At 35.5% G+C, this 27,547-nt stretch overlaps 3 protein-coding genes across 9 annotated transcripts; 1 reads left to right on the top strand and 2 right to left on the bottom strand.

Annotated features, from left to right (window-relative positions):
• LOC18792552 (inositol-pentakisphosphate 2-kinase) lies at window positions 586-7,143 on the bottom strand. 4 transcript variants are annotated; one of them, XR_002269582.1, is made up of 10 exons: window positions 6,800-7,143; window positions 6,536-6,674; window positions 5,938-6,141; window positions 5,478-5,625; window positions 4,929-4,969; window positions 4,680-4,790; window positions 3,875-4,474; window positions 3,481-3,680; window positions 2,042-2,183; window positions 586-1,083 (listed from the first exon to the last, which is right to left on the bottom strand). XR_002269582.1 is itself a non-coding variant. In XM_020554211.1 (9 exons), the coding sequence occupies exons 2-8, from the start codon at window positions 6,635-6,637 to the stop codon at window positions 3,525-3,527; spliced, it is 1,362 nt and encodes a 453-aa protein (XP_020409800.1). In that variant the 5' UTR covers window positions 6,638-6,674; window positions 6,800-7,142; the 3' UTR covers window positions 586-1,083; window positions 3,481-3,524. The 4 variants fall into 4 exon arrangements, 2 of the variants coding, with proteins under 2 accessions (XP_020409800.1, XP_020409801.1); XR_002269581.1 differs by having other exon boundaries at window positions 2,042-2,178; XM_020554211.1 differs by lacking the exon at window positions 2,042-2,183 and having other exon boundaries at window positions 6,800-7,142.
• LOC18793821 (immune-associated nucleotide-binding protein 9) lies at window positions 14,535-19,157 on the top strand. Of its 2 annotated transcripts, none has more exons than XM_020554295.1 (6): window positions 14,535-14,649; window positions 15,805-16,054; window positions 16,217-16,494; window positions 17,028-17,192; window positions 17,280-17,414; window positions 18,665-19,157. In XM_020554295.1, exons 2-6 carry the CDS (start codon window positions 15,823-15,825, stop codon window positions 18,863-18,865), a joined length of 1,011 nt encoding a protein of 336 aa, XP_020409884.1. In that variant the 5' UTR covers window positions 14,535-14,649; window positions 15,805-15,822; the 3' UTR covers window positions 18,866-19,157. The 2 variants fall into 2 exon arrangements, with proteins under 2 accessions (XP_020409884.1, XP_007222541.1); XM_007222479.2 differs by lacking the exon at window positions 14,535-14,649 and adding an exon at window positions 14,656-14,754.
• On the bottom strand, window positions 20,399-27,263 carry LOC18789032 (agamous-like MADS-box protein AGL11). 3 transcript variants are annotated; one of them, XM_020560664.1, is made up of 9 exons: window positions 26,821-27,263; window positions 25,196-25,396; window positions 22,382-22,463; window positions 22,096-22,157; window positions 21,659-21,758; window positions 21,259-21,300; window positions 21,096-21,137; window positions 20,782-20,933; window positions 20,399-20,659 (listed from the first exon to the last, which is right to left on the bottom strand). In XM_020560664.1, the coding sequence occupies exons 2-9, from the start codon at window positions 25,375-25,377 to the stop codon at window positions 20,656-20,658; spliced, it is 666 nt and encodes a 221-aa protein (XP_020416253.1). In that variant the 5' UTR covers window positions 25,378-25,396; window positions 26,821-27,263; the 3' UTR covers window positions 20,399-20,655. The 3 variants fall into 3 exon arrangements, with proteins under 3 accessions (XP_020416253.1, XP_020416252.1, XP_007223946.1); XM_020560663.1 differs by having other exon boundaries at window positions 22,382-22,466; window positions 25,196-25,392; window positions 26,821-27,262; XM_007223884.2 differs by having other exon boundaries at window positions 22,382-22,466; window positions 26,821-27,261.

Here is a 27,547-nt window from a genome sequence, read left to right as displayed (position 1 = left end):
CAAAAGGCTATATTGATTAGCATTTACACGTCTGTAAGTGAACAAAATCTAAAATGTGACGTAGCCATATCTTCCAAAGTCATTTTCCTCCAAAACAAACCTTGGAAGGAAAGAGCTTTCATTTCATCTCATGGCATTGATTTGTGAACAAGACAGGTGATTACCTTTTATTATTATTATTTCAGGTATATTTCATTTGTATACATCTAATGAAATGTCCAGTCCATATACCAAAGACCAATTATCATTTTGTAGGAAATCTTCACACAATTATGTGTTTTGCTGAGTGAATGTCACACACAAACCCAATTAAATTCATCCATCAATTAGAGTGAGAGCATAAATTCTTATTAGAATACAGGCTCCACTTGACAAATACCTTGTTGAATGTTTGTGAAGGGGGCTACTACAATGAATATTTAGTACACTATGGTAACAATCATATTTACTGTACGCAGCAAAATGCTGCTGAAATATGGTCGCTTTTGCTAAGCCATCTAAAGTTACAGAAGACAAAATTACCAGCCATGGATTTCCATATGCCTCAAGATTTGTTGTCCAACTGACCAAAAACTTCAGAATATATACGACTGGAAAATTGCACATAACACGAACAGCTGAAAGACAGATTTACATTGACAACCAAAGCCTCTTTTTTTGCATTTTTCTCTGTTATTAACTCAGAAATGAGTGAATTTAACATGAAACAAACACAACTGGGTATTATTCATACAAGTTTCAGGATGATACATTATGGAACAATAATTGTAACCATCTTTAACAACCACATACGAGACATCGCACCATCTCTGACATGTCTTTGGTGTTAAAAGGAACAAGGTCTTTCTTCTCATCCTTCTTCTCACTCTGGGGAGGTGGAGGACCTATACTCATGACTGAAGCAGATTTTCTGAATTTTCTCACCTTCTTGATAACCTTTACTGGATTGGCATCCCCAGTTACTGTCACCGTATTTTTTGATGGGTCGAGGACAATCGAAGTTATCCCTTCTACCGTTGCTATTAACTTCATCAACTTCTTCCTGCACTTGGAACTTAGCAGTTCCACTGACACTATAGTTTACTGCAACAGAAGAAAAGAGTAAAGATCAGATTTTGTTTCGTACTTGTGCGCTCAGAAAATATAAATTTCATCTGAAGTATTGCAGTGTGTGTCGGTGAAAGACTCCACAGAAAATGGTACTACGCCAATAACTAATTACATAGCAGAGAAAAAACCAGATGAGAGATGGAACCTTAAACATAATAAAGCAATAATGATAGAAAGCAAACTGGAACAAGCTAATAACAAAGAAAGAATAGATCCAAAGATGCTATATATAAAATGTTCTCTCTCTCTCTCTATTTAGTTTGATTATATTTTCAGCACGGCACTTTGGGCATTCTTAGCAAAGAAGCTGGTTGAGTACAAAATGACAGCGTCAGTAGTTGGCTAGAAGGAAATGCCAGTCGGAAGGGTTGTTAATTGGGTCACCTATGACCTCTGATATGCAATAAATGCAGAATTTACCATGTGCAGGCACACACACACATCCCATGCTGGACTAAAACACACCTTTCTACAATGCACATCCTCTTTATCTTGAAAGAAATGAGACATTTTATAGCAAAGTTAAAATGATGCAGGCCTGCCTGACTATGACAAGCTTGCCCATTCGCCTGTTTGTACACACAGGTGTGTCAGCTTATAGCAAATGTTACTAGAAGTAAACATGCTGATTGACTGAAGAAAACAAAGATTTTGAACAAACCAACAAATGAGGTTTTAGCTCAGGATGTCTCCAAGAAAATAAAGAAGACCTGACATTACGCAATGTATTGGGATATAGTAATGGCAATCAGTTTCTCTCAATTCAGCTCTAGTGGGATCAGTTGAGGGCAAACTTGACCCACTTCGGGAACGTATTAATTCCTTCTTCCCCGTACTTGAATCATCAACTTTAACAGAATTAGATCCACACAAACAAACACAGAGAGAGAGAGAGAGAGAGAGAGAGAGAGAGAGAGAGAGAGAGAGAGACCTATAGACAGCTCAGGAGCTCATTGTTCAGCACATGATGTAGCCAACCCACGGCCTTTATATTCCACATATATGCTGATCAAAATATCAAAGCTGAACAACCAGAGTTCACAGAACCTTCCATATTAGTCTTACCACCTGGTCTAGAAACATGTTCCAGCATCAGGTTCATTGATTCTTCCAAGTCATTTCTTTTGAATGTTCATGGTTTGGCAATGTAGTTACAAAACAAACTCAAATCACACTTTGTACTTCAGACAAGTGGAAAATGTCATAAGTTACTGCTCAAAACTAAATGTGTTTGGTTCCATTGTTGAAAATCAAAACTGTAAGATCCTTACGTTTACCTGACAATTTATTAAAGAATATCAAAATATAAATCTGCACCAGCAATGGAAAACTTGAAAAATATGAAGAACCATAAGGAAGCATAAAGAAAGCGCAAAAAGAATTATGATGAGAAAAACTGGAAATTTAGATTAATGCCTATGCAAGAAATCGCTTGTTCAAACTTAGATAATTTCCCTAAAATACTGTTGCTAAAACAGACGCATTATCGGTTAGGAAACACCATGGATGCCCTGGTCCTTTGTTTTTCTTTATATTAGTACTAATACCACAATTTGAAAATCCAGCTGTCTGAATTAATAGGCCATGTGGGCTTTTGATGGAATCACATTGAAGTTAGTTGATACATCACTTTCCCTGTAGAGCCCAGAAATTATGTTTCATCAGTTTCTCCTCATTTCCAATTAAACTTCTCAATCTTATACAACGGTTTTTTTCTTTTTTATCACATTCTCCACTTCCCTCTAGTCCTCATGAGCTTTATTAACAACATGAAACACTGATTATGTGCCTCTACAAAACTATGTGAGGACTAAAGCAGCATGCCATGTTTATGCTAATACAATTAGAAAGTTGCAGTAAATATGCATAACTCAATCTAAATTGAATGCATTTGCCTCCTAATGAATGGTAAGTTCAACCAAAATTAGGACATGCCCACGAACATTTGCAGACTTGCAGTATAAAAATTACCGTAGCTTAATCTATTCTAGAAATGAAAGATATGCATGGACTGATGATGCATGCAGCGGCAGTCCAGGATATATTTCAAACCAGTTATTAAAAAAAGAAAAAAGAACAAAGAAAAGAATTTCATCATTCTTCAAAACAAACAAAGCCCTTCCCCAACCAAGCCCCACATGCAAACACTAAGATAAAGCTTATATATGATAAATCATTGGCACAAAGAAAGAGAAGGGGAAGAGGGATGGGAATAACTTGCTTATATTACTAACCTTGCAAATCAAAAACTTCATAGAAACAAAGGAAATAAAGAAATAATGGCTAAAAGCCCAGAAGTATACAAACAAATACAGCTATTAACAACAATAATTTACAGAAAATACTATATATCAACCGACTTGCACTTACTCATAATTTGAAGTAAAGTATCTTCCATGGCACAGAAACAAATCTCAATTTGCAGTTTTAAGAGCCATTGTGCTTGTATTTTTCTTCTGTCTTTCCTCAGTTTCCACCATTTGATTGTAGTAGCTAACTATTTTTTTGTCCAACTCATAATATTCTTCCATTTTCTTCAACTGTTTCAAATCCAGGTCAATGAAATTCACCTAGGAAAATGAAACTCAAATAAGATATTGATGTCATAAGGAAGGATTTCCCCCACAGGGGATTTCACCTACGAAAATGCAACTCAAATAAGATATTTACGTGCTCTAGCTGTTAAGAAATGGTATTAAATTACGAGAAGAAAATTTGTAAAGAATGAAAATCAGTCAGAACGAAATGATAAGAAGCTCTGTACCTTGTAATCAAAAAATTGCTTGGTTGAATCTAGATACAAATTATTATATGGAGATCCAGGATTCCCATCTTTCCTTGGTCTAAAACTAATCATCAAACTGCAGTCCTTTGCAGTAGCAGCTATCAAAAAATCTTTCACAATCTTCAAGCTTTCATCCAAAGAGATGGAATGCAATGAAAGATATCTCTGTGATATTTTTTCTTTACCTGATGCTCTACATACCCTGCAAGGCTCCGAAACAATGTCATAATACGCATGGATAGCCCCATCAATGTCAAGATTATCAAGTTTCTGGACCTCAAGGAGCCGATCCAACACTCCAGATTTATGAACTGTCTCAGCAACAAGCAGTAGAAAACTCATTGTGCGCAAGCCATCACCTCCCTGAATAACACACTTGAGTGCATCTTCAAATTTTCCCCGAGTCACAAAATCGGTACTGTCTGCACCACCACCTAAGCCCCCAAATATTTGAGAACCATTCAAGAATACACGGAAGTTATTCTGCGGGGTTGAGAAGAGATCCCTGATAGCTTTATGCATTCTGTCCTTGGATCCAGAGAACAGATCAAGTGGATTATATTCACTATATTCTGACACCTGTAACACAGGTTTAGACATATCCAAGTCAAAATTAAACATTGACGTTTAGTATTACTACAATAGGACTCTCTTTGCTTATATTTGTGCGCAGAAGTTCTAAGAATTAGATGAGATGGAATTCCCATTGAACATATAGAACTCATTTGGCTGATTTCCGGGTAGTAAATAATTTGACCAGGAGAAGAACATAGTAAAAGCACACCTCTCCTTGATGCAACTTCAGAGCTTGGTGCATCCGAAAACGAGTAATGCTCCGTTTAATGGCACTTCCTTCATCAATGAACTTTGAAGATGGCAGAAATCCACATTTTGGCTATTTTTGGAAACAATTGAAAAGAAAAAAGGAATAACTAAATATATTTCAAGGGTATTACTCATGTGAAGGTAACAAGAAAAAAGTTTACATTACAAGCATAAAATAGAAACAAAGAACACAAACAGGGAAAAGCACCTTTATCTCCACAGATATACAGGGTTCAACTTCTTGAGTACCTGAAATGAATAAAGAAGAATAAACTATCACTCTTTGAAATTTACACTTAAATAAAAGTAACAATCAAATTATTAATTTATTATGTTCTGGACTGTCAGAGCTTTTTCCTAAGGTCTCAGAAATAAAACAAAACATAAAAGAAAACTTCTGATCATATCTATCACAAGACAATATTTAGATAAATATGTGCACCTACATTTAATAAGATACAAATTTCCTATGATTCTAAGCAGAATGCTGCTATCTCTAGGTTTCTCTCCCTGCTTCTCTGAGTTTTAGTGTAGGTGTGTAGATATTACCTCATATCTTTTACTAGAAAAGTAAAAGGCAAAGGGAGAGCTAAGTGTTAGCAACCAAAACATGCATGCAAAAAAGAAACCTGGATCATAGGCTAGACTAAACAAGCCATCTGACTTTCGAACTAAATTATTGACAAGTGCAGAACAGACAGTTCTAAATCTTTAAGTGCAGCACCAATTAAAATTGTAACAGAAAGACACTAATTACCACGAGGAAAAATAGAATGATCAGACATGAGAAGCACAGAATCACATTGTGTGTCAACTTTGGCAGCGTCAACTCGAGAAGCAGGACGCTGACAAATTATGTTCTTCTCAACCGACTCCAAGAATTCTTTGGAAGCAGGGACACGCATCTGCCAAAATTCTAACTGAAGGTTAAAGAACTAAACCATTTTGTACATCTTACCACATCGCATGCATGACTTCACGGGAAAACCAAATGCATAACTATATTGCTGAGAATTTCCATCAACACTATTGTAGCTTCCCCTTATAAGAAAAAGCTTACAGCGTGACGCGGCATATGAAATCCATAATCACTGTCTTGGACCGGGACATAGATACATACCCCATGTACAAATACAACCCAACTAAAAAATGCCTTAAAGCCCACCATAACTATTTTGTAATGATACATACAAGTACAAGTGTAGATAGCTACATACCCCAGAATCAACGTGCGTGGAACCCAATAGAGGGCTCATGATGTGCTTCACAAACAGTTGGCAAGCAAGTTCTTTGTTAGAGGTAGCTACAATGTCCTCCGTGTCTTTCCACAGAAGACGTTCGTGCATGGTTAATGCAGTGGGACTGTTCATGGACTTTGACCCATTAATCGGAGCTTTTTGTAGACGCATTACTTTCCCAATCTACATAGAGCAAGGTACAATCATTATAAGCTTCAAACATGAGAGTAAGGATGAGGTTGAGAGAGAGGATGAGAGGGGAGGAGTTACAAAAGTGAAAACAATTTCAAAGAGATTTCAGTTTTCACTTTTGTTACTCCTCCCTACCATCATCCCTTCTCATCTTCTCTCTCAATCTAATCTCCACTCTCATTCTCACTTTCATTCCCCCTCTTTTTCCTCTGTACTGCACAAAAAATGAAAACTAAAAACTAAAATTGAAAAGGTTATCAAACGGGCCTAAGAAATCTTCTCTCTTTTTTCTCAGGAAGAAAAAACACATACTTTTAGATAAGTGCATAATTGAAGCTCAGGTGGTGTGTTTATTGGAAACAAATAAACAAAGTATGAAACATACAAAAGCGGGGGCGGATCCGCTGTAACCGATAACAAGATTGGCAGCGCCTTCGCCTCTGTAAACCCAATCAGCAGCGTCTTTTTTCTCTAAAACAACCTCCATATCTTGGTGTTGACTAAGATTCAGCTGCTCATAGTTACTGCACAAATGAAGATTTTCAGTTTTTTTTTTTCTATCCAAAACAAAAATCCTCAATGCAAGATCGAAATTTGAAAGTGCCCAATTGAGGAGATAAGATTTGCAAGAATCAGCTTGATCAAACACCTTGCAAGAATCAGCTGACACACCAAACACCGAAGTCGCAGAGAGATGATGATTTTATAGATAAGACCTGAGGCTGAGAACGCAGACCAAACAAACAAAGTCGTTCGTAGTGGGAATCTTTGTTTGGACTCGAACAACTTTTTAATGGCTTATCACTCTGTCAGTGGCTTCACTTTTACCTTTGCAGCTTCACTTTCTGGGATGCTAATTCCTTTCCGCGTAATCTCACTAGTTATACCACATTTCCAGCACAAGTATGAGACAAGCAACCTAAACCCAAAACCCACTCCGGAAAATTAAAAAGAAAGAAAAAAGGGAAACTTTTAAAAGAAAGAAAGAAAAAATCACAAGAAAGAACAGGTCGACCGCGACAAGATATCCGAACTTGGGTCGTTGGGTTACACACACGACAAAACAAATTGCAGTTTAATTAATGGGCTTGGCCCATTATGCGTTGCTTAAGGCCTATTGACTGTAGAGTAATTCTACAGTGAGGGCCTAATATATGACCTTTAGGTGATGCTATATTACTTAATTGTTGGTTCAGACTAACCAATTTGATCCAACAGTTAAGAAATAGGGTCATATATTAGGCCCTCACTCTATAATTCTTGATTGACTGTAATTACCTTTTGTTGAGTCGTTCTATGGTAAGGGTTGAGTCGTTTTATGGTCAGAGTAGGATGGCAATGGGTCGAATCGGAGGTGGCTATGCTATTCCCATCCCTATCCTTGTTACGTTTTTTTCCCCCATCCTTGCTTTCATACTCGCAATATCCATATAAGGGATTCCCCATCCACACCTTCGTTGGGGAATGGGTTTCCTGACCTACCCAATTACCCAAAAAAAACCCAATATATAACTACTTTGTTGAAAGGAAAAAAAAATTACTAAAGCAAGATAATGAATATATATATATATATAATATATACTTATAAGACCGTATCAGAATGTTTATATATGTATTGGAAGTTAACTAAATAAATAAGTAGTGTGGTTTAAGATTTGTATAAATTATATAAATATATAATATAATAATATAAAATATAAAATATAAAACTTAGTCGGTACAATCACTTTAATAGCATATTTATATATACTATAATATATATATACCTCATCAAAAACATTAATATATATATTCTAAATAGGGAGGGTTTGGGTTGGGGATTAAAATACCATCCCCGCCCCTCCCCGAACATCATACCTAAAAAATTCCCCTTACCTATCTCCATACTTGTTTTTTGTCCTTCATACCCTGCCCATTATGGTCAAATCCCTCCTAAGACCCTTACTCACTGGGAAAATTGTCATCCATATAGGGTGCCATATATGGACCATAGATATGGATCTTCATATTAGTCACATGATTTATCTTAATAGTAACTTCACTTAAGTTTAAAGAAATGATCATATGCCTAATATGAAGGTCTACATGAGAGGTCCATATATGGCACCATCATTATAGAATTTCGCACATTTTGTTTCTTAAATTTAGTGACAGAGTTGTTGGTGTCGTTTGAAGTTGGTCGAGGGAGTGCTTGTGTGAATGACGTGTTCGATGGAGAGAAGTTGGTTGTCAATATGATCTCTCAAGTCCTCGAATTATAAATTACAACAAACCGAAAATAAGAGACAATGGTGGATTGGATGGTGCTCAAACGAAAACTCTCATGAACAAAGCTGTTTGTGATATAAAATGTGAACGATTACAATGATGGTGCTCAAAAATACTTCAAACAAGCCTAAAAGTTTTCTTATTGATATAACTACGTGGATATCTAAGAAAGCTCTATTTTCCTATAATAGCAAAACTCATAGTGTTTTGTCTTTACTATACTCAATTTGGAATCCTTACTTTTGAAATTAGGTTACCTTTTACTTCAAAATTGGATAATAACTGAGAGAATTTGGAAGCCACAAGCCTTTTAACCTCCTTATATATTTACAGTTACATTTTTTAAATGGGTTAGACTAAAAAGAAGAAACACGAGATTATGACGGTGTCATTTAAGTAAATAAATCGGATTGCTCTGCACCTACCTTCAACTTTTTTCTTTGAGTGACTTCGCAACTTGCCATGTTGGAGATACTCAATCATAGTCTTGCTTCAATCGAGATCATTTGGATCTTCCTCACATTCAGAAGCGCTAATGACATTTTAATCAGTAGCCTCTTCGATTCTCTCTATTATTAGTTGTAGTAAATGATGTTCCCCAATGATGATTTGTAAATCCATTTCGTCACGTAATGTTAATTATGTAGCCAAATCAGCCAATGCATTAGCTTTATCATTCTCTGACCTTGGGATGTGACTGAACGAATATCTTAGAATTGTGACATAATATATTTTGCTCTTTAATGGTTGTGAGGCCCAAAAAAGTCCATGGTTGGGCCCAAATAAATTCTGACCCAAATAAGATAATTTATTAAGAAAAGTCACATATTAGAGTACATGAAGACCAGTCATATACAAGTCACAGCCCACGTGCCATGCTAAATAAATAATTTGTCATGCCAGGAACTTGAGTAAGGTTATAAAATACAAGCACATGCTAAAATAAGCACCGTGTCCCTTTCTAAGGACAATAAAATTAGAGCGTGCCAAGCAACATGCCACGCCAAGCAGGAAATTATTGTTTCACGCCCAACCATGCTACAAGCCTTAGTGGGCCCAAGCCACTCAAATGCCGGGGCTTGCTTGAGTGGGTTGTGGTATTGATGGTAATAAATTTTCATGAGGCCCATTGATGGGCCGAGAAATGGAGGTTCCGGGTTGCTTGGGAGCCTCGGAACTCAAGCCCATTTCTTAGGCCCAAACATATGGGTGAGCACAAAAGAGAAAATATCCCAACCAAAATAGTCTATTGACTCAACCAAAAAAGCCAACGCTTGATAAAAATAGCCCACTTACTCAATAAATCAACTTGGCCCATACAATTACAATAAAAGAGTTGCAAAGCTCCAGCACTTGGCTGAAGAACAAAGCCACGAAGGAAAGTCTGAAAAGCTACTCGGAGGCTCCAGCACATGGGAAGGAACAAGTTTTAAGCACAAAACACCCAGCGAACCATGGGATGTTGGGGCGCAAAGTGGGAATCATCCTTCGAACCAGCATGTATACCCATTTCTTTCCTTCATCAGATCTGACCATGAAAGAGGGAAGAAAAGATAGGAATGGGGATGACTGGAAATATGAATTCTTCACTAGGGCAGCTGCGGGAAAGGGACCAAAATCCCTGATTTTGTGCAAAGGAGCAGAGTAGATTTCACCAAAATATGATGATTGACGGGATGATGGGAGAAAAGAATGGAAAGACTTGGCAAAATGGGATAGAAACCATTAGGGTTTCTTGGAAATGTCAGCTTCCAGCAGCTATAAAAGAGGCATCTTCCACCCAACAAGCATAAACCACATCAGAGAGCAAGTTTCCTCTCTTACTCCCGAAATCCAGCAATTTCGTGATTAGCCCATCATTTTCCCCCCCTCTTGGCAAGCTGTTCTAACACTTGACAGAGTCTCTGTCAAGTTGCCGGAAAAACACTCAAGCCACTATTTTCTCTCTTTTTCCTCATGCTCAACCAAACCTCTCCGCAAAATCCTTTCTCTCCTATCTTAATACCTCATATTTCCCCTAGGAACACTTAATTCTCTCTTTACTGCTAAACTCATGATAATTTTGCTCCCATGCCACAAGCCTCTCATGCCAAGCTAAGATTCTACTTGTAAGCACTAAGAATTCATCTGTAAGCTGTTGCTATTTTTGTTGGTGAAGGTAACCAAGGTGTTTCCTAAGGTATCTCTGTCTTTTATAAGCATTTTTAGGGCTTGCCAAAAGAAAAAAAAACCATACAATGGTATGAGACAAGAGTGGCATTTCTGACTGCGTATTGATCATCCAACTGTCTGACAATTAAGTGTTTTTCAGTCTCCCTCATTTCCTTCATTCTAAGTAAGTAGCGGTCCAAGTCTCCTTTCCGACCGATCAAGGAGGGGTAACAAGGTGATCTCCGATCCCAAAGAAGTAATGTTTCATTTGCCCGATCCCTTACAAATTATTCTTAGCTCTGAAGCATTCCCTCCGAAATCAGTCTATTCAAGAATAATAACAGGTGAAGGCCCCGTTCCACTAGATGAGAGGAAGAATCTTTCGCTTATGTGACTATAGGTCTTTCCCTGGAGGCAATAATGGCTAGGAACAAAAGCTAGGAGTTAGCATATTTAGATAAAGCTTGCTTGTGGCTTTACCTGCTCTTATCCATTGACGGGACTTCTTCAGCTAATGACTTAGGGAACCTGAAGGGCAATGGGAGCTTTAGCTTCAAAGGACGACTAGATTATCTCCTATCGTCTTTCGCTTCTATGCCTACAGAGCATATGCTCGTAAACAATCGACATGCATCTCGAGATCAATTTCAAGGCTAATGATGAATGCTTCATACTCCGCCATGTTATTTGAGCATAAAGTTACAATAGAGAATGAATGTGGGATTAAGCCCCTGATTGCGTAAAAAACACTAAACAAGCCCATGCTCATTTTCTTCTTGCTACCCCATCAAAATACAACTACCATGTGCAGGTTTCTGTTGTGAATACTTCTTCGTCAGGCAAAGCGAATCAACCTTGGATAACTCTATAAGTGAGAAGATAATGTTGTAGAGTGGTTGGTTATGAAACTTGGACCCAAGAAAAAAGTCATCTTCATCAAAAGTGATTGCTAGCATGCATGATGCGCAAATCTTTGTTGACTTGGGATATGACTTATATAGGTTGGGGCACATCAATGCCATTACAAGTACTTTCCTAAGCTTTCTTAACATTTGTAAAGCATAATAGATACTTAGAGGACCATATATAAGCTTAAGATGAGCCAATATATCATACTTAACCATATGTGATTGTGATGACGCATTTGCTTTACCATGATCAGGTTTAGGGGCTGTTGCCTTTGATGTGGAGACTGGAGCTTCCACTGCAACATTATTTTTCTGGGGGGAGACATGGATCTCTTTTGACTTTGACTTCCTCGAGGTTTTAGAGGACTTATCTTTCTCCTTTTGTTGTGTTTTATTTGTAGATGAGATGCATTAACAAAAACGGAAGGTAATCTCATCAATATATGTGTCATCCTCGTATTTCTCTACAGAGACCACGTTGCATTGAATGACTTCTTCCCCAACTACGAATTCACTTGCAAAGAACTCAGCTGGTAAAAACTTAATGAGTGTGTGAGAGACCCTTGTGAGCTGTTCATAGTCATCCTCTTGTGGGACCTAAACTTTCATTTGCGCCCACTTCTTCATTCTTCTATTTTTTAAGGATGACATGCCTCAAATCTGAACATCGAAACAAGAAAAAGATATGTGATTAGGTGGGAAGTGTTTGGCCATGTGCTTGGCTCTTTTAAGAAATGTGTTTCACCTTTCAGCGGATTCGTCGACAAATGAATCTTCCCATACCTTTAAACTTGGTGCAGTCATAAGCTCATGAAGAGTGAGAATTTGTGGACCTCCAAATAGTGGCAGATCCATGAATTTTACTTCTAGGGATCAACTTGTAAAATGTCAACAAACATTTTGGAGAAAAGAGACTCGTACAAATGAAGGACTAATGCTAGCATTTAGTGTTGTAATTTGATTTTTTTTGTTCATTCACATGATGAGCAAATTTCCCCATAATTGGATGAATTCTTTATATAGATGACAATTATTATTTTTTCATGAAACAAGATAAATAGATGATTTGTATAAATAGCTACTTATTCATTACCCAACAATATAAATAGATGACAATTAGAAAAAAGTCATTCTAACTAAATAATTAGCTGCTTATTCATTACCCAAAAACAACATAATATAATTAATTTGTGTCTAAAAGTGAGCAAGAAGATAATTTATAATCTAGGTTTTAGATGGGTTTATTAATATGTGTAAGTGGATTATCTTTTTATTATAAGAAAGTAGATTATTTGTTCACTTTCATTCTTATCATAATCATTATCATTTGTCTTTGTAAATCATTTTTATTAAAAGTTTTTCTTTCTTTCAGAAAGTAATTTTGCCATTCAAATCTCAATAATAAATATTTATTGAAAATATCAGAAAAAAATGTTAAATTTAGTTTCTTCATGTTGGGTTGGGTTGGGTTTTTTTAAAATCTAATTGTTGGGTTGGGCTATCAGTTTTTTTTTTTTTTTTTTTTTTTGGGTTCTTTGGCAGCATGCACTTTTCAACACGTCATCGTCTTCTTCAATTGGGTGCATCTAATTATGGTGAGATTGAGTGACACAAACCTAAGCCTTAAAAAAGTTAGGGATTGTTGAGATACAAATGGCAGAAGCGCCATCAAGCTTAAAAAAATCTCAATCAACGCTGAAGTTGCCTACGCCTTTTGGGACATTTCTAAAAACAGGTGCTAGACATGAATTGCCTAGCCATTCACTAGTTTGCAGGGGTCAAATTTTCTTCCTCACGGGGCAGATTTCGGCGTTGCAAGGGTTAATTAACTATCCTTGCTCCATTATGGATACCCTTGCCCCCAGACCGTGGCATATCTGGATATGCATGTACCATTGTGACCTCATTGTCGACATTAAAACCCACAGGTTTCATGCGGTGGGAGTGAGTTTCACCTGAATCATATTTGTTATGGCCTGAGTGTATGAGTGACTACGGACAATAATTATTGTTTTATGTCTTGTCGGCCTCAGCAGGACGCCTTTTTTATGGCAGGGTAATGGCCTTGCAAGCAAAAAGTTCGTCAAAGATTTCTTCAGCATCCTTATCGTAAAAAAAAATATTTAACATATCTTCATTCTTTAAGAGTGAGCCTTTTTGGTGGTTCTTTATTTTTGCCATTGTCATTCTTTTTATATGTCTTGACAAAGGTGTGACTTTTTTTCATTTTCCTTTCCCCAATCTGAAAATTGTGGGTCGTCAATTTTTGTCAAGCTATATGCCTTTCCACATTGCTCATCTTTGACACTAACACATTGAATGATTGGGGTTTAATAAGCGGGTGGACTCATTGCCTTGGCAAACAGAATTAACCCATATTTTATAAATTTTTAGTTCACGTAGTGCCAATTCATCATCCAAGCATGAATAAAAGTTGAATTGTGCATATGCTACGTATTATTTATTGAATCTTCAATATAAAAATATATACTTAAATTTAAAACTAAAAGCAAGGTGTAAATGTGGAGTAGGCCAATTAGCCAAGATATGAAAAAATTAAAAACTAAAGCACGACACCTTATAATGAAAGTTTAGTACGATAAATAGAAAAATTAAAGATAAGTTGTGTGATAAGGGGCTAGTAGCTTGAGTGATTAGGAGCATTTACTCATACATGCGCAGTTTTAGGTTCAATTCTCTGTCTCCCAATATCACTTGTATTTATAAATAAAAAAAAGATAATTACTCTCCGTTTGAATTGAGAAAAATAACTCAGAATTTAGCTAAAAATTGAGAATGAAAAAGGAAAATTTGATATTTTTATTGTTTGGCAACCTAAGTACAAAACTTAATAAATGACATATAGAAAAAAAAATCATAAAAATTTGAGATAGATTTCTAAATTTAATTTCTGTCAAAAAAAGTGTCATATTACAATTTCTATTGAGCGGAAATTCGTTTTTTTAATAACTCATGTTATTTACAACATTACATGAATTCACATTGAAATTATTAATTACAAAATATTTAAATTATAGATATCTAAATCACGTCATTTTATAATTCTATGCGATCTTCAACTCGTTTTACAATAGAGGTTTATTGTGTCAGTGTCTCTTCTCTTCCTTATCTTCTCTCTCACTGACGGTGACTGCGCTTCTTTTCTTTGCTAGTAAGTCATCTCACAATTCCTTATTTTCGTATTTAGAAAATCTTTTACCTTTTTGGTTTTTCAAAGAAAATTTCTTTGTTCTGTTTGGTCGACGGGAAAATCCAGGTAAACGAAAGGAATCGAGAATTTTGAACTGTACACCTTCTGCTTCCTTCGGCTCTCTGCGTCCAGTTGAGAGTCGAGACGATTCTCTTGATTTGGAAATCTGAAAGGATGCAAATCCAAAATAGTATTTCTTTTTTGGTTTTAGTTTTGCTTCGTTTTGTCGGCGAACAAACAGTGTTTCTGATCGTTGTTCTTCTTAGCCTCCTTGGCTGATTTAGGTTTTAGGTTAAGCTTTGATCATGGTTCTCTTGCTTTTGTACTTACTTATGTTGATACGGGAATTCAAAGTTTGTTTTTTTTTTTTTGGTCAATGGAATTCAAAGGTTAATTGTGGTTAAAATAATATCTTACCGGGTTTTTTTTTTTTTTTTTTCCATAAATAGAATTGTGACGGTTGTGGTACTTACGTAGTCGGTCAAGATCCTTTGCTTAATTTTCAGCATACAAATTTAATTGCTTGTATTTAGGTTTGCAATTGTTTTAAATGGAATTAATAAGTAATATGTGAAATATGGGGAACTTTGGTGGTGCTTTAATTGTAGTTTAGAATGTGGAACTTCCTACGATTGTTTATAAAAGTGTGTTGCTGTGTTCGCGTTTCTTGTCTTTTTTTTTTTGGGAACAATTGTCGCTTAGATATGGTATTGTCGTGTAGATCCATGGAAATACATATGGCTTACTATTCATGTTACATTTGGCATTATAGTGCATTGTCTCTCTTTGTACAATTAAAGAGAGAGTTTCCATCCATAAAGGAAAAAAGTTCATTGACCATGTTTTGAAATTATGGTCTTCCTTCTCAGAGTAAAAGATGATGTTTTGAATGAAAGGTGACTTACATAACCCCTGAGTTTTTGGAATTCTGGTTTAGCTTTTCATGAAATAAGTCTTTGTTTTATTTTATTTTTATGCATTGGGCATGCCATACAAACAGTTTTCTACAGTTCTAGACATGATTTTGTCAACATATAAGATGGATGCAAGTATTAACACTTATGTGATGCATACTTTTTTCATAATGAAGTGTTGACAGAATTAAGTGCCTTCTAGGTATCCTGATTTTATATAATGGGTGGAAGTTCGATTGATGATGACTGGGAGCTTCCTTCACTGTCTAGTGCAGTTCGCACTGTGGTCTTAGTTGGACGTACTGGTAATGGAAAAAGTGCAACAGGAAACAGTATTCTTGGAAGAAAGGCCTTCAAGTCCAAGACCAGCTCCTCTGGTGTTACAAGCACTTGTGAATTGGAGAAAGCTGTATTGAGAGATGGACAAGTTGTAAATGTTATAGACACTCCTGGTAAAAGCCTGCTGATTTATAATTTTCTTAACATCTATTTTAGTTTTCTTTCTTTCTTCTTTCCTTTTCTGTAGTAGGGAGGCAAATGTATAGAGTAGTTGTATTTGGTCTTTGGAAGCTATCCCTTCTCATTGTGTTGACTTGTGTTGTACACTGGTGCAGGTCTTTTTGATTTTTCTGCCAGGTCAGACTTTGTTGGCAAAGAAATTGTCAAATGCATTGATTTGGCCAAGGATGGAATCCATGCTGTTCTTGTAACTTTCTCAGTTAGGACCCGGTTTTCACAAGAAGAAGAAGCCGCACTACGTAGCTTGCAAACTTTGTTTGGAAGCAAAATTATTGATTACATGATTGTGGTCTTTACTGGCGGAGATGACCTTGAAGAAAATGATGAGACGTTGGAAGACTATTTGGGCCGTGAATGTCCAGAGCCTTTAAAGGTTACTCACGAACATTCAAGCTCGTCCCTTGACTTTTGCTTATTTTTTCTTTCTATAAACTATTATGATAATTTCATTAGTAGCTGCATAATTGAGACAGTTTTCATCAACTCTTCCCTTTTCAGTTTGTACAATTTACATGAATGACCAAGAAAATTATTTTTGCGTGGACTCTCATTTTTCATGTATTTGTTTAGTTTTTTCTTTGGGCTGGAGGATGTGAAAGTTGGTTTTGTATAAAATATGTCCTTAACAAAGTGGACTTCAAGAAAATATTAGAGAAGTTCCCGTTCCTTCAGATGACTAATGGCATGTAGATTGCAGTAAATTTTCTGTTAGTAGCATGGTACAAGGGAAGATTGACTGATGCAGCTTGCCTGAATCGTATTTCTTAGAGATTATTATAGTCTGTTATTGCGTTTTCATATATGGTTTGTAAAAATTTGTTTCTACTTTCTTTTCTTAATCCAGTGCTGTCTTGAATATAAAGATAACATGTACTAGAAATCTAATCAATTCTTGGATTGATGTAGGAAATCCTTGTTCTGTGTGAAAATCGCTGTGTGCTTTTTGATAACAAGACTAAGGATGAAAGTAAGAGGGTTCAACAAGTGCAGCATCTTCTCTCCCTTGTAAACAAGGTCATAGCTCAGAATGGTGGACGACCGTACACTGATGAGATATTTGCTGAAGTGAAGGTACTATAATTATTTATAATAATCTTTTTCCTTAAACTGTCACTTTGTTCTAAAATATCTTGATCAAATAATTATTGTATGCGACAGAGAGGGGCTATTAAACTCCGTGATCAACAAGAAGAGGTTAATTCCTTGAAGGGGTATTCTAAACGAGAAATATCAGATTTGAAGAATCAGATGCAGCGTGCATATGAAGAGCAGCTTACACGAATTACTGAGATGGTAACAGATTTTCTAAGTTTTCATCTGTCGTGCTTTTGAATTAACAATTCCTACAGTTTTCTTACTTGGCTAAAACTAGAATACCTATGTGCAGTGATCACAGTATTGACCACCCCCTGTTAAATCATTAGAACCTATATCTTAACTGAACATATTTAGTAAGAGGTATTTAGAAGTCATTGATTTCCTTTGAGCACATTTCCCCTTGCTAGTACCTTTTAGACAAGTGTTGGCATATTAATTGGAGATAACCGAAGTCTTGAATTAATTTAGTAGGCCCAGAGTTGTAGGATGCCTTCACTAATTTAAGACATCTTTCATTATTGTCTTTGGGGTAAGCATGAACTTTCAGAATTTTACAACAAGATTCTTGTTCATGTCATATAAAATTTTGGTATGCGTAATGAATTCAGTCACATTTGTTGCCCACCATATTTTTATCAATTGTCAAAATTTGATTGAAATAACAGACACTGCCCTGTCCCTCTGCCCGTGTTTCTTGATCTGGGGATGCAAAATCCAGCAACTAATGAGCTATATCATCTACCTGGGACATGATCTATATTCAAGTCTGTTGTATCTATGTGTTATCCTTAGCCCCAAGTCTGTGATATTGGTTAGAAAATTTCTTTAGATCTAGTTTTGTTATTCCCTCACCTAGCATAGGTGTGGCACTGCACAGTTTTGTGTGTGTTGGCTTGTACTCTTTTCAGACTTATTATAATTTTATTCCAAAATGCATAAACTGTTGTGTAAACCTCAAATATGTTTCAACAGCATGTGAGATATATGTTCAATGCATGAGATGAAAAAGATGGATTTATTCCTTGTCTAGTTAAGAGTTTTGGGTGATGGTTCATAATTTGTCAGCTACAATTATTAAATTGTAAAGAAAATTCTTCTTGACTTAAAAGATTTAACTATCGGATGGATTTCCTTAAATCAATTTCATACCCTCAAGGCATGTGTAACAAGGGTTGGCTTTATATCTGGTTGTTTTTGGAGTCTAGTGCGAATAATTGTCATCTGTTAGAATGTTTTTTAGTTGTATAGATAGAATGAAATGAAATTTCTATATGCTGTGACTTGTGTTATTTTGTTTTCAATTCTTGGGGTAGGTAGTGAGTATTGGGGAGTAGGAATCCTGTTTAGCAAAGTAGGAAATGTCGATAGGGCCCTGAGAAACATAAGCATACATGTTTTCACTATGATTGGTGTATTTCTTTATTCATGATTATATTGTTATACAGGTTGAGTCAAAGTTAAGAGAGACCACTATTAGGCTTGAGCAACAGCTGGCAGATGAACAAGCTGCTCGACTGAGAGCAGAAGAGAATGCCCAAATGGCTCAGATGAGGTCGGATGATGAAATTCGAAAGCTTAGAGAAAATCTTATGAGAGCAGAGGAAGAGCTTCGTAAAAGAGGTGAAGGCAAGTGTGCCATTCTTTAATGTAATTCTTGATAAAGATAAGTGGTAAGGAGATTGATCATCAAATATGAAATCGCTTCCTTCATTGAACCGTGGTTGATGTGGAAGTTTGCTGCAACTGTTTGTGACAGCGATTGATATTGGTTATGGTTTGATCCTCTTATGTAAATTGGTAGGATGCTCGCTTAAAATTTCAAATTTATACCTATACATATATTTTATGCCTATATGTTTTTCTCTAGTTTGTATTTTGATGTCAATAATGTTTGGCTTACAGTTTCAGCCATATGTTTCAGTTGCAGGATGCATACAATTTTTTGTTGTTGTTGTTGTGCAGGACATCCCCTCTCAGCCCTGGAATTTGTCGCCAGTCAAATCCAAAGGTTGAGATGGGATCAAAAACTGAATCAAATCCTATCTTTTCACTCAAAATTTCTATGATGAGTTATATCTTATGGTTATCTCTGTTTGCTTGCTTGCTTGTTTATTTCTACGCAATTTGAAAGCTAGGAAGGTGATCCAAGACAAGGCCCTTGCATTTTGATCTTTGCCACAAGATTAACCTGACCCAGACCTAACCCATAGAGAATCCTTGCTATTTTCAGAAAGCAGGTTTATGATATGTTTTGAAATTTTAGACCTGGAAAAGTTGATTTGGCGTGGAATAGACGTCACTAATTTGATAACTTCAGGCTACTTTTAGTGTGTTGTGAAGTATATATAGGAATGCAATCGCCACATTTGGTGTCTGGGATTGTATTAAATAATTTTAGGAAGGGATTTAGGGTAAAATTTTGACTAGTTCATCTTCTAGCTTTAACTCGGGTGAAACTTTGAAGTTGGTCTCCATTTCTTACAGGCAACCTAAGGGGCCTTAGGAAAAGAGATATGCACATAGCTGTGCATTTCTTTTGATTAAAAAAGAATAGCCATTTTCCCTTTTGCCTTTTCTCTGGCTGATACTCACCAATTCTTTAAGATTTTGTTTTAAGACTAACAAGATGGCAGAAGAGGCAATACAAGTTAATGTAAAGTTCTGTAAGGATCATCTCATGGACATAAAATAATAGGATTGTCAAAAGAAGAACATGCGATTAATTGTAGGTGGATGCCAGAATTGATGGGCTTCATTTTAAAGACAATACTAACTTCATGTTCTATTATAGAGGAATTAGTGTCTTTTAAGAATTGATATTGCAACCATTCAAAATTTGTATCACTTCGATTCAACCTCTCATCATCTTGAATTGTAGGTTTATGAACATATTCATGTTTCTAAAGCTATTTTTAAGTATATGCATAAGTTTCAGAAGCATGAACGTTATGGTACGAAAGCTGTGCATAATTTGAACCCTACGGCACAACCGACCGGTAGCATATCACCGAGCCTTTCGCCTGCTTTATATCTTGAAAACATTTTAACAATGATGTGCTAGACAGGACTACCTCCTACTAATCAGCTGAAACTTTTACATCACTAAACTAATTAACAACTGATTTTCTGACTAAGTTATGCATCGCGCTGCCACAATTAAAAGCTGTGCAATTGCTGAGTACGGTAAACTTACTGAATTACCAGCCTTACTAAAGTAATTATTCTGGAGATTGAACCAAGTCATATAACAATCTTTCCAAATACATTTCCATGTTCATATGCAGCAAGCATATGCTAATTAAGTGCTTCAGCAGTTTCTAAAAATGGCAATGTTCCAGAACTATTGGACACACAACGCTACTAAAAACAGTAGGCAGTGACATCATTATTTTGAATAATATTGAGCTAGCATTTGCTGAATCTCTCTCCATAAAGCTTACCTGCATGAGTAAAAACACACAAAATAAAGTAAAAAATCACAAATTTTCTCTTTTTATATGCTGTAGAAATCATAACATGTATATAGATAGTGATATGCAGATAGAAGGATATAAATATTTACCCAAGATGGAGAATCTTCTTGTCTTGCTGTGGGTAGGTTGCTCCACCCTCCATCATATTTTGGCTAAAGAAATTGCGAGAAGCTAATGCCTGGATTGCATTCAGCTCTGGCCCAACCATGTTTGCTTGTTGAAGCCTCTCAACTTCTGAAATCTGAAGTTTGGAAAAAGATATCATATATTAATATGGAGGCTTTCCATCTTGACATAAATATTGCATGTTGGAATGAACAGTAAGAGGTAAAAACAGAGAAGAGTGCAGTAATTTGAGTGATATTTTCACTTATTTTTGACAAAACTTAATTTCTTCCGATACCTTAGTTCGAAGACACACATTTTCGTTTTCCAGCTCGATCTCCTGCATAAAAAAAAAAAATAAAAAAAAATAAAAAATAGAACATCATTCCACAACAAGCTTCAAAATTCTTCTAAAATAAGACTAGCCACATATAAACTGGAATTAGAAGGAGAGGATTTACCTTTTTCTGCAAGTACTCAATTTCTGCAAGCAGCATTTCATGCTGTTCTCAAGAGGTAGATAGCAGGAAAAAGATAACATTAAGATGAGAAGAAAAGTTGACATTGGAAGAATATGCAAGTGCACAAACACAGTTTTTGTAACCACAAATGTAAAAGTTTGTGTTAATTAAGGTTCTCATCGTAATAAATTAAGGCGATAAGTACACATCAACTACCACATAATCCCATCTAATATGATCAGAAATTTGGCACGATCTCAAACAACATAAAAGACTATGAAAGCCTAGGAAATGGCATTAAAATTTCAAAGTTGACGAAGCTGTGCTTTGTCATGCATTTTTTTTTCGGGTAATTAACTTTCACATTCGAATTTCATCAATTGTTTGCTAAATTGCATACCTTCTTGGACCTGATTCTATTAATGCCTCGTTCAAGCCTATTCTCCAGCTGCTTTAGCTCTTTCACACTCAAAGTACTCAAGGCATCTCCCATTAAGTGCCTACAAGCAGAGAATATTTGTATTCATCCATTACCGAAATCATATTGCCTTGAGATGTAAAATTAATAGGGCAACCATGATATTATCGTCGGAAATAAGATCTATAGGACGTCTTTAGACTGTTGATTACAATACTGTATGGTGTTGCCTATACATAAGAGATGCACAGCAATGTAGGGTTCTGATGCATGTGGCCATGGTGTAACTCTTGAATTTCCATTTAATAATGTTCACTTTTTTTTAATAATTATTCTCAATTAATGTTGGTTTTATGTTTTAACGTCATAATTTGGTAAACAAATGTGATGTATGTTCTTTTTCGAGTTGCATGAATCACCTGTTGGAATTCTGCAGCATTTGAATCTGTTGCCTCAGCTTTGCCGATTCCTGTTGATAATACTACATCAAGACAAAAGGAAAGCATTACAAGAGGATTTGAACCTAGGATCTAGCCCTCACCCATGAAATAAAAATCACAAATATGCTTAATTTTCGTTTTACAATGAATGATTAGCAAATATATCATACTTGAACAGAAAGATTTATATCCTTGATTGTGATTAGCTTAAAACACTTATAAGATAATCAATTGGAATGAATACCGATGGAGATAGCTTACTTACTTGAGCATTAATTTCAGTAATGGAGGTTGAACCTGAGCTATCTGAGCAAGCCTTCTTGTACCTCTCTATAGTGTTTCTTATGCTGCTACATGTCCAAATATTTAAGTTGAAAGTGTCAAAAGGCAGTGCAGATTTCGATTTCCTTTTCAAATACAAGAATGAAAAAGGGGTTGATCGACATTGTCCGGACTGTACCGTTTATTAATTTTTGGAGCCTTTTGTATGTGTGTTGGCTAAATGATTGATATAATGGTGTTGTAGCTAAAGAAAATTGAGTTATTGCGAGTTGGAACGTCGGAAAAGAAAAGTCGTTTTTAGCATAGTTATTCTCTTTTATCGAATAAATCTACAGTATCTGATACATTATTATCCATCTTTGGTAAATATATAGACTTCAACAAATTCTATCTTTACCAAAATATAAGTGTCAACTAATTTTTTCCCTCTCCAAACACCAAACATGAGCATCTTTGGTTGTTTTGGAGTCAAAGGTTTAATTGCAAAACAACCTCAATGGGAAGGTGTCAAAACATTTGAAGGGACAGAGCTAAAAGAACATATGTTGGTGGAGATGGGACATGAATGAATGAGATAAGTAAAGGGCACAATGCCTAGGAATCAGCTTAAACAGGAAGCACTATATATGCATGGTGTGGCTCTCAAGTCAGTGAGTTCAATTCTTTTGTGGAAGGCAATGACAGCTACAGGCACTTTTCGCCCAACTTTCAATATTTCTTTTCTCAGCTATATATATGCATACACATTCATTCACCACTTAATAAATAAATAAATAAACTATTTTCATAATGGTGAATTTTTAAAGGGTGAAAATTATATAGCCAAACAGGGAGGTTCTCAAAGCTATTGATGGAAGGAGAAGACAGAAAAAATCTAAATCCCAGAAAGATGAGAAAGGTTAAGTACTGTGCCAAGCAGACAAGAGGTTCTCTATAATTTATTTTTGACACTGAAAAGGAATAGGAAGAAAATTTTGACATTGAAAAGCAACAGGAAGAATGTAGAAATTAAACACATGCAATGCAGCAAAGGGTTGAGTGTACGTCTAAATTCAAGAAATCTCATAGAGCAGATTCTATCAAATGGAAAGAAAAAAAAAATCAGAAAGCAGAAAAAAAAAATAAAGTGGTCTGTATTTTAGTTAATTCCTTTAATATATATTTTTTGGTTTTAAAATTTTCTCTTACCTGCTTTGACCGCATTTACAATTGCTATGGTACCTAAATTTAAACATTTTAGCATATTGCGATACGAAAATTGAACATTTTTGCGTAGAGATCAATTTCGAAAAATAGAAACCAATTTCGAATACTCGCTTGTTTAATTATATTTCAATAATTGAAAACTTGTGTGCATATTAGTGAAGTATACTATTAACCAAAATCCAAAAAAAAAGAAAAAGAATTTATAGGAAAATAGTGGATCATATCAGTTAGTGATGCAGACACATTTTTATTTGAATGTGTATAATTTCAAATCAACCATAATGACAAAATAATTAAGATGAATGAATATGATCTTGAGAAAGATTATTAGCTCCAAATCAACATGGAAAGTACATCATAAATAAACAAATCTCAAGTAATGAGAGGATGTAGTTTTGTGGGTCCCATATGATCTGAAGAAATATGGGCATGCATGCAGATACACATATACACACACAGTGCTTCACATTCCAAGACTTATCATAGACAGCAAAATAGTCATTAACGACCCCTCAAAGAGTCAAAAGACTAGTATGGGTTTGTTGACTTGACACGCAGCATGCCACGTGCCACCCATACATCAAAACGGAAACCCTAGAACTGAAGCAATGCAGGGAGTTACTTGCAGTTTCATGTTCTTTTGCAAAGGGGTAGATATTGAACTAGAAATTAGAGAAAGCCCTAACCAGTCCAGTATGAAAATTCAAGTTTTAAAAAAAAACCCGTTTGAGTGAAAACCAAAGTGAAAAGTTGAAGCTTTTATTTTTATTTTTACTCAAAGCTTTTTAAAGACAAACAGAAGGGTAGGAAGGGTTTTGAAGGCAGAAAAAGGAAAGGGAAGACCTTCAACACGTTATTATGATATACCAATAATATACAACTGCTGGAAGCCATGCATGGGAGATTCTTATAGATTTTGCAGCACTGAAATTTAAGCAAAATAAGTACCAAAGACACCCGGCAAGTACTGGATTCCTATGCATGGAAGTAGGTCCAAATTGGTGCAAGAGTCAAGTTTGGTTTCTTTTCCTACACGTTTTGGTCTTGAACAACTGTGAGTACATTAATGATACAACAATAACATATAAAAATTAACATTAGCTTAAAGCTAATCTGTATTTATTTACCATTTTAATATATGTTTAGGGGATTCCTTTATATGAAAAAAAATATAAATAGAACTGCAGCATGTACTAGAGGATTCCTTTAAATCAAGCCAAGGTAGAGGAGAGAAGAAAACAAATAAAACCAAAATGAACATAATAATTGTGCATCTCTCTGTACTTCAGAATCCCAGGCTTTGCATTCTATGATCACAGTGGCACAGAAAATCATAACCATCAGCAACAGTGTACCAACCAAGTGAAGAAAGGAACTCCTTTTTCCAGTCTTGCCCGAGTTGAAGATTTTGTATTTGTAAGGTGTGTATGTGTGTGTGCATTATGCAAATTAATTAATCTTTATGCATTCCAAATTGCGAATTAAAAGAAAGGTCCAAATTGCTCATATCATCATAAGCAAAGTGAAAATAATTAATCAACGCCAGTGAAGAAATTACTTGAGAGGTTAAGCAAATGATGAAATTAGTTACTTGTTGTTGGAGTACTCGTAGAGGCGGCCTCGACTGGAGAAGACAATGAGGGCAACTTCAGCATCACAGAGAATGGATAGCTCATAAGCTTTCTTCAGCAGTCCATTTCTTCGTTTGCAGAAGGTCACTTGACGGTTTGTGGTGTTCTCGATCCTCTTGATCTCAATCTTTCCTCTCCCCATCTTAAATTTGAAGACCTACCTAAAACAATAAATTAGTACACATCAAAACTGAACTTCAATCATTATTAGTACTTATTAAAACATCAAAACTGGTTTTATATATTTCATGTGTATAATTAATTGATATGATTAAGAAGAATTCAGAACATAAAAGAAAACGTATATGACTATACATTCAGCCGAATGAACTCTATAGAACCCTCCGACATTCTCTAGCAGAGGGAAAAGAGAAGCAAAACTAAACATTCAGCAGAAAGAACTCTATAGAACGAGAAAGGAAGAAACTTTTCTAATGGGTTTATTGGAGGAGATTAAAGCCTGAAATTAGGGAAATCCACAGATCTTAAAGCTCAAAGCTTTCATTATAACTTGACAATTTACGTACGACCAAATTAACAAAAAAACAAGAACTGTTCAGAAGAAAAAGATTGGGTAAATATGGAAAGGGGTAGAACAAGAACTGTATGTATCAAGAAGAAGAAGAAGAAGATGATGATGATGATTTTGACCAAAAAGAAGAAGAAGATTTTGACCAAAAACAAGAAGAAGAAGAAGAAGAAGTTGATGAATCAGGAGATCGGATAATATAACAACTGTATAAATTAAGGACAGCATAATAATGTGTCAGAGAAAAAAAAACTAACAAAAGAAAAATAGAGGAAATCAAACAAAAAGTTGGCAGGAGATCTTGAAGAAGTAGATCCCTCTGAGAAGTATATGTAGGCCACTGAGAAAACACCAGTTTGATTAATGTGAAGACTAAACTAAGCACTGAAAAAATTCCAAAATATTTATATATTCCCATATATAACTATCATCTGGTACCAAAATCCACAGCATACTGAACAAGATTTTGGTAATCATGACACCATTAATACTGGTGCATTAACCTTTCTTGGAAATTCTCTCTTTCTCTCTCTCTCTCTCTCTCTCTCTCTCTCTCTCTCTCTCTCTCAAGCTTATGAGAGAAACACAATCAGTAGCTAATGCAACTGTTGTGTTCATTGAGCTAGCTAGCTTGTGAGCATTAGCAAGAAGTTAGCTGAAGAAGACGGGCTGAAATCAAATAGTAAGAACTGCTAAATATCATGTTCAATATATATAAGAAAATATATATTACATATAGTTAAAGAGTAATTGAAAAAGTTAACAGAAAAAAAGTGAAGAAATTAGTCTGAAAAATGAAGCAACATAAGATTTAAGAACACTAAAACGCAGAGTTTCTTTTCAAGGTAAAATAAACAAAAGAAGAAGGGAAGTAAATTAAGAAAGGAAAAGATTCTCTGTTGTTTCAACAGAGATCTATGAAATCATATATATATATATATATAAATACATATATGATGAGAATTAACTAATCATCAGAAACTTATAATTTTTTTTGTTTCCATGGATAGGAGATGATCTGCAACCCAACATTTGCCTTAAAAATTAAGAACAGACCTTTACTTTTGCTTCCACTCCGTTCACTTCAGCTTTCGGAAAATTTCTAATCCCAAAGAAGCCAAAGTGTAGAGCCTTGTCCACTTTTCCACGCCAATTATAGCCTCTTTCTTTCTTTGCTCAACTTTGATATTTGTGTGTGTGCATGTTTCTATGAGAGAGAGAGAGAGAGAGAGAGAGAGAGAGAGAGAGAGAGAGAGAGAGAGAGTTGGCCTTTTTCCAAAATGGGATAGAAGATGTGGTAGTTTGAGCTGATTTGAAGAAGCTTTGCAGGTTCAAATTCGCTCCATAAACTGCAAGTTTTGTTCAATTTATAAATATATTTGATGCAAAGAAGAGCCTGACTAAAATGCCCCTGAAGAATCTATAGGGCTAGATCTATCTAATTAATATGCCATATGCATCAAATGCTTGTGACTCTTCTCTGAAGAGAGAGAGAGAGAGAGAGAGAGAGAGAGAGAGCAGTACTTTGTTTGTTCGAGAAATATTGCAAAAATGTACTTGTCATGGAAATTAATAACCGTATGGAAGATTAGGGTATGGTGCTTTCCACGTATGTCTGCACTAGCTGTGTAAGAAATAGAAAGGAAATAAAAATCCCAAAAAAAAAGGATCAATTTTCATGCATGCTTAATCGTTTTCTAAAATACAATAGCATCCTCTAGCATGAGTTTAAGGTTATATTTTGTTTGAAACGATAGTTTTCCTCATACGACTCATAAGCATG

The sequence above is a fragment of the Prunus persica genome, chromosome G1 (assembly GCF_000346465.2).
Source record: "Prunus persica cultivar Lovell chromosome G1, Prunus_persica_NCBIv2, whole genome shotgun sequence".
NCBI lineage: Eukaryota > Viridiplantae > Streptophyta > Magnoliopsida > Rosales > Rosaceae > Prunus > Prunus persica.
The sequence above is the reverse complement of the archived record's forward strand: the minus strand, read 5'-3'. Positions and strand labels throughout refer to the sequence as shown.

Bases quoted from the DNA above. Each gene is read 5' to 3' on its own strand.
- LOC18793821 (XM_020554295.1), top strand. From the start codon at position 15,823: ATGGGTGGAAGTTCGATTGATGATGACTGGGAGCTTCCTTCACTGTCT. The intron at 16,495-17,027 runs GTTACTCACGAA...GGATTGATGTAG, and splicing joins AATGTCCAGAGCCTTTAAAG to GAAATCCTTGTTCTGTGTGA. The intron at 17,415-18,664 runs GTAACAGATTTT...ATTGTTATACAG, and splicing joins TTACACGAATTACTGAGATG to GTTGAGTCAAAGTTAAGAGA.
- LOC18792552 (XM_020554212.1), bottom strand. From the start codon at position 6,637: ATGGAGGTTGTTTTAGAGAAAAAAGACGCTGCTGATTGGGTTTACAGA. The intron at 4,791-4,928 runs GTGCTTTTCCCT...TTCCAAAAATAG, and splicing joins GTATATCTGTGGAGATAAAG to CCAAAATGTGGATTTCTGCC. The intron at 3,681-3,874 runs GTACAGAGCTTC...TCATTTTCCTAG, and splicing joins AGCAATTTTTTGATTACAAG to GTGAATTTCATTGACCTGGA.
- LOC18789032 (XM_020560663.1), bottom strand. From the start codon at position 25,377: ATGGGGAGAGGAAAGATTGAGATCAAGAGGATCGAGAACACCACAAAC. The intron at 22,467-25,195 runs GTAACTAATTTC...TTGGACATGTAG, and splicing joins TACGAGTACTCCAACAACAA to CAGCATAAGAAACACTATAG. The intron at 21,759-22,095 runs GTGATTCATGCA...CTCTGCTTGTAG, and splicing joins ATGCTGCAGAATTCCAACAG to GCACTTAATGGGAGATGCCT.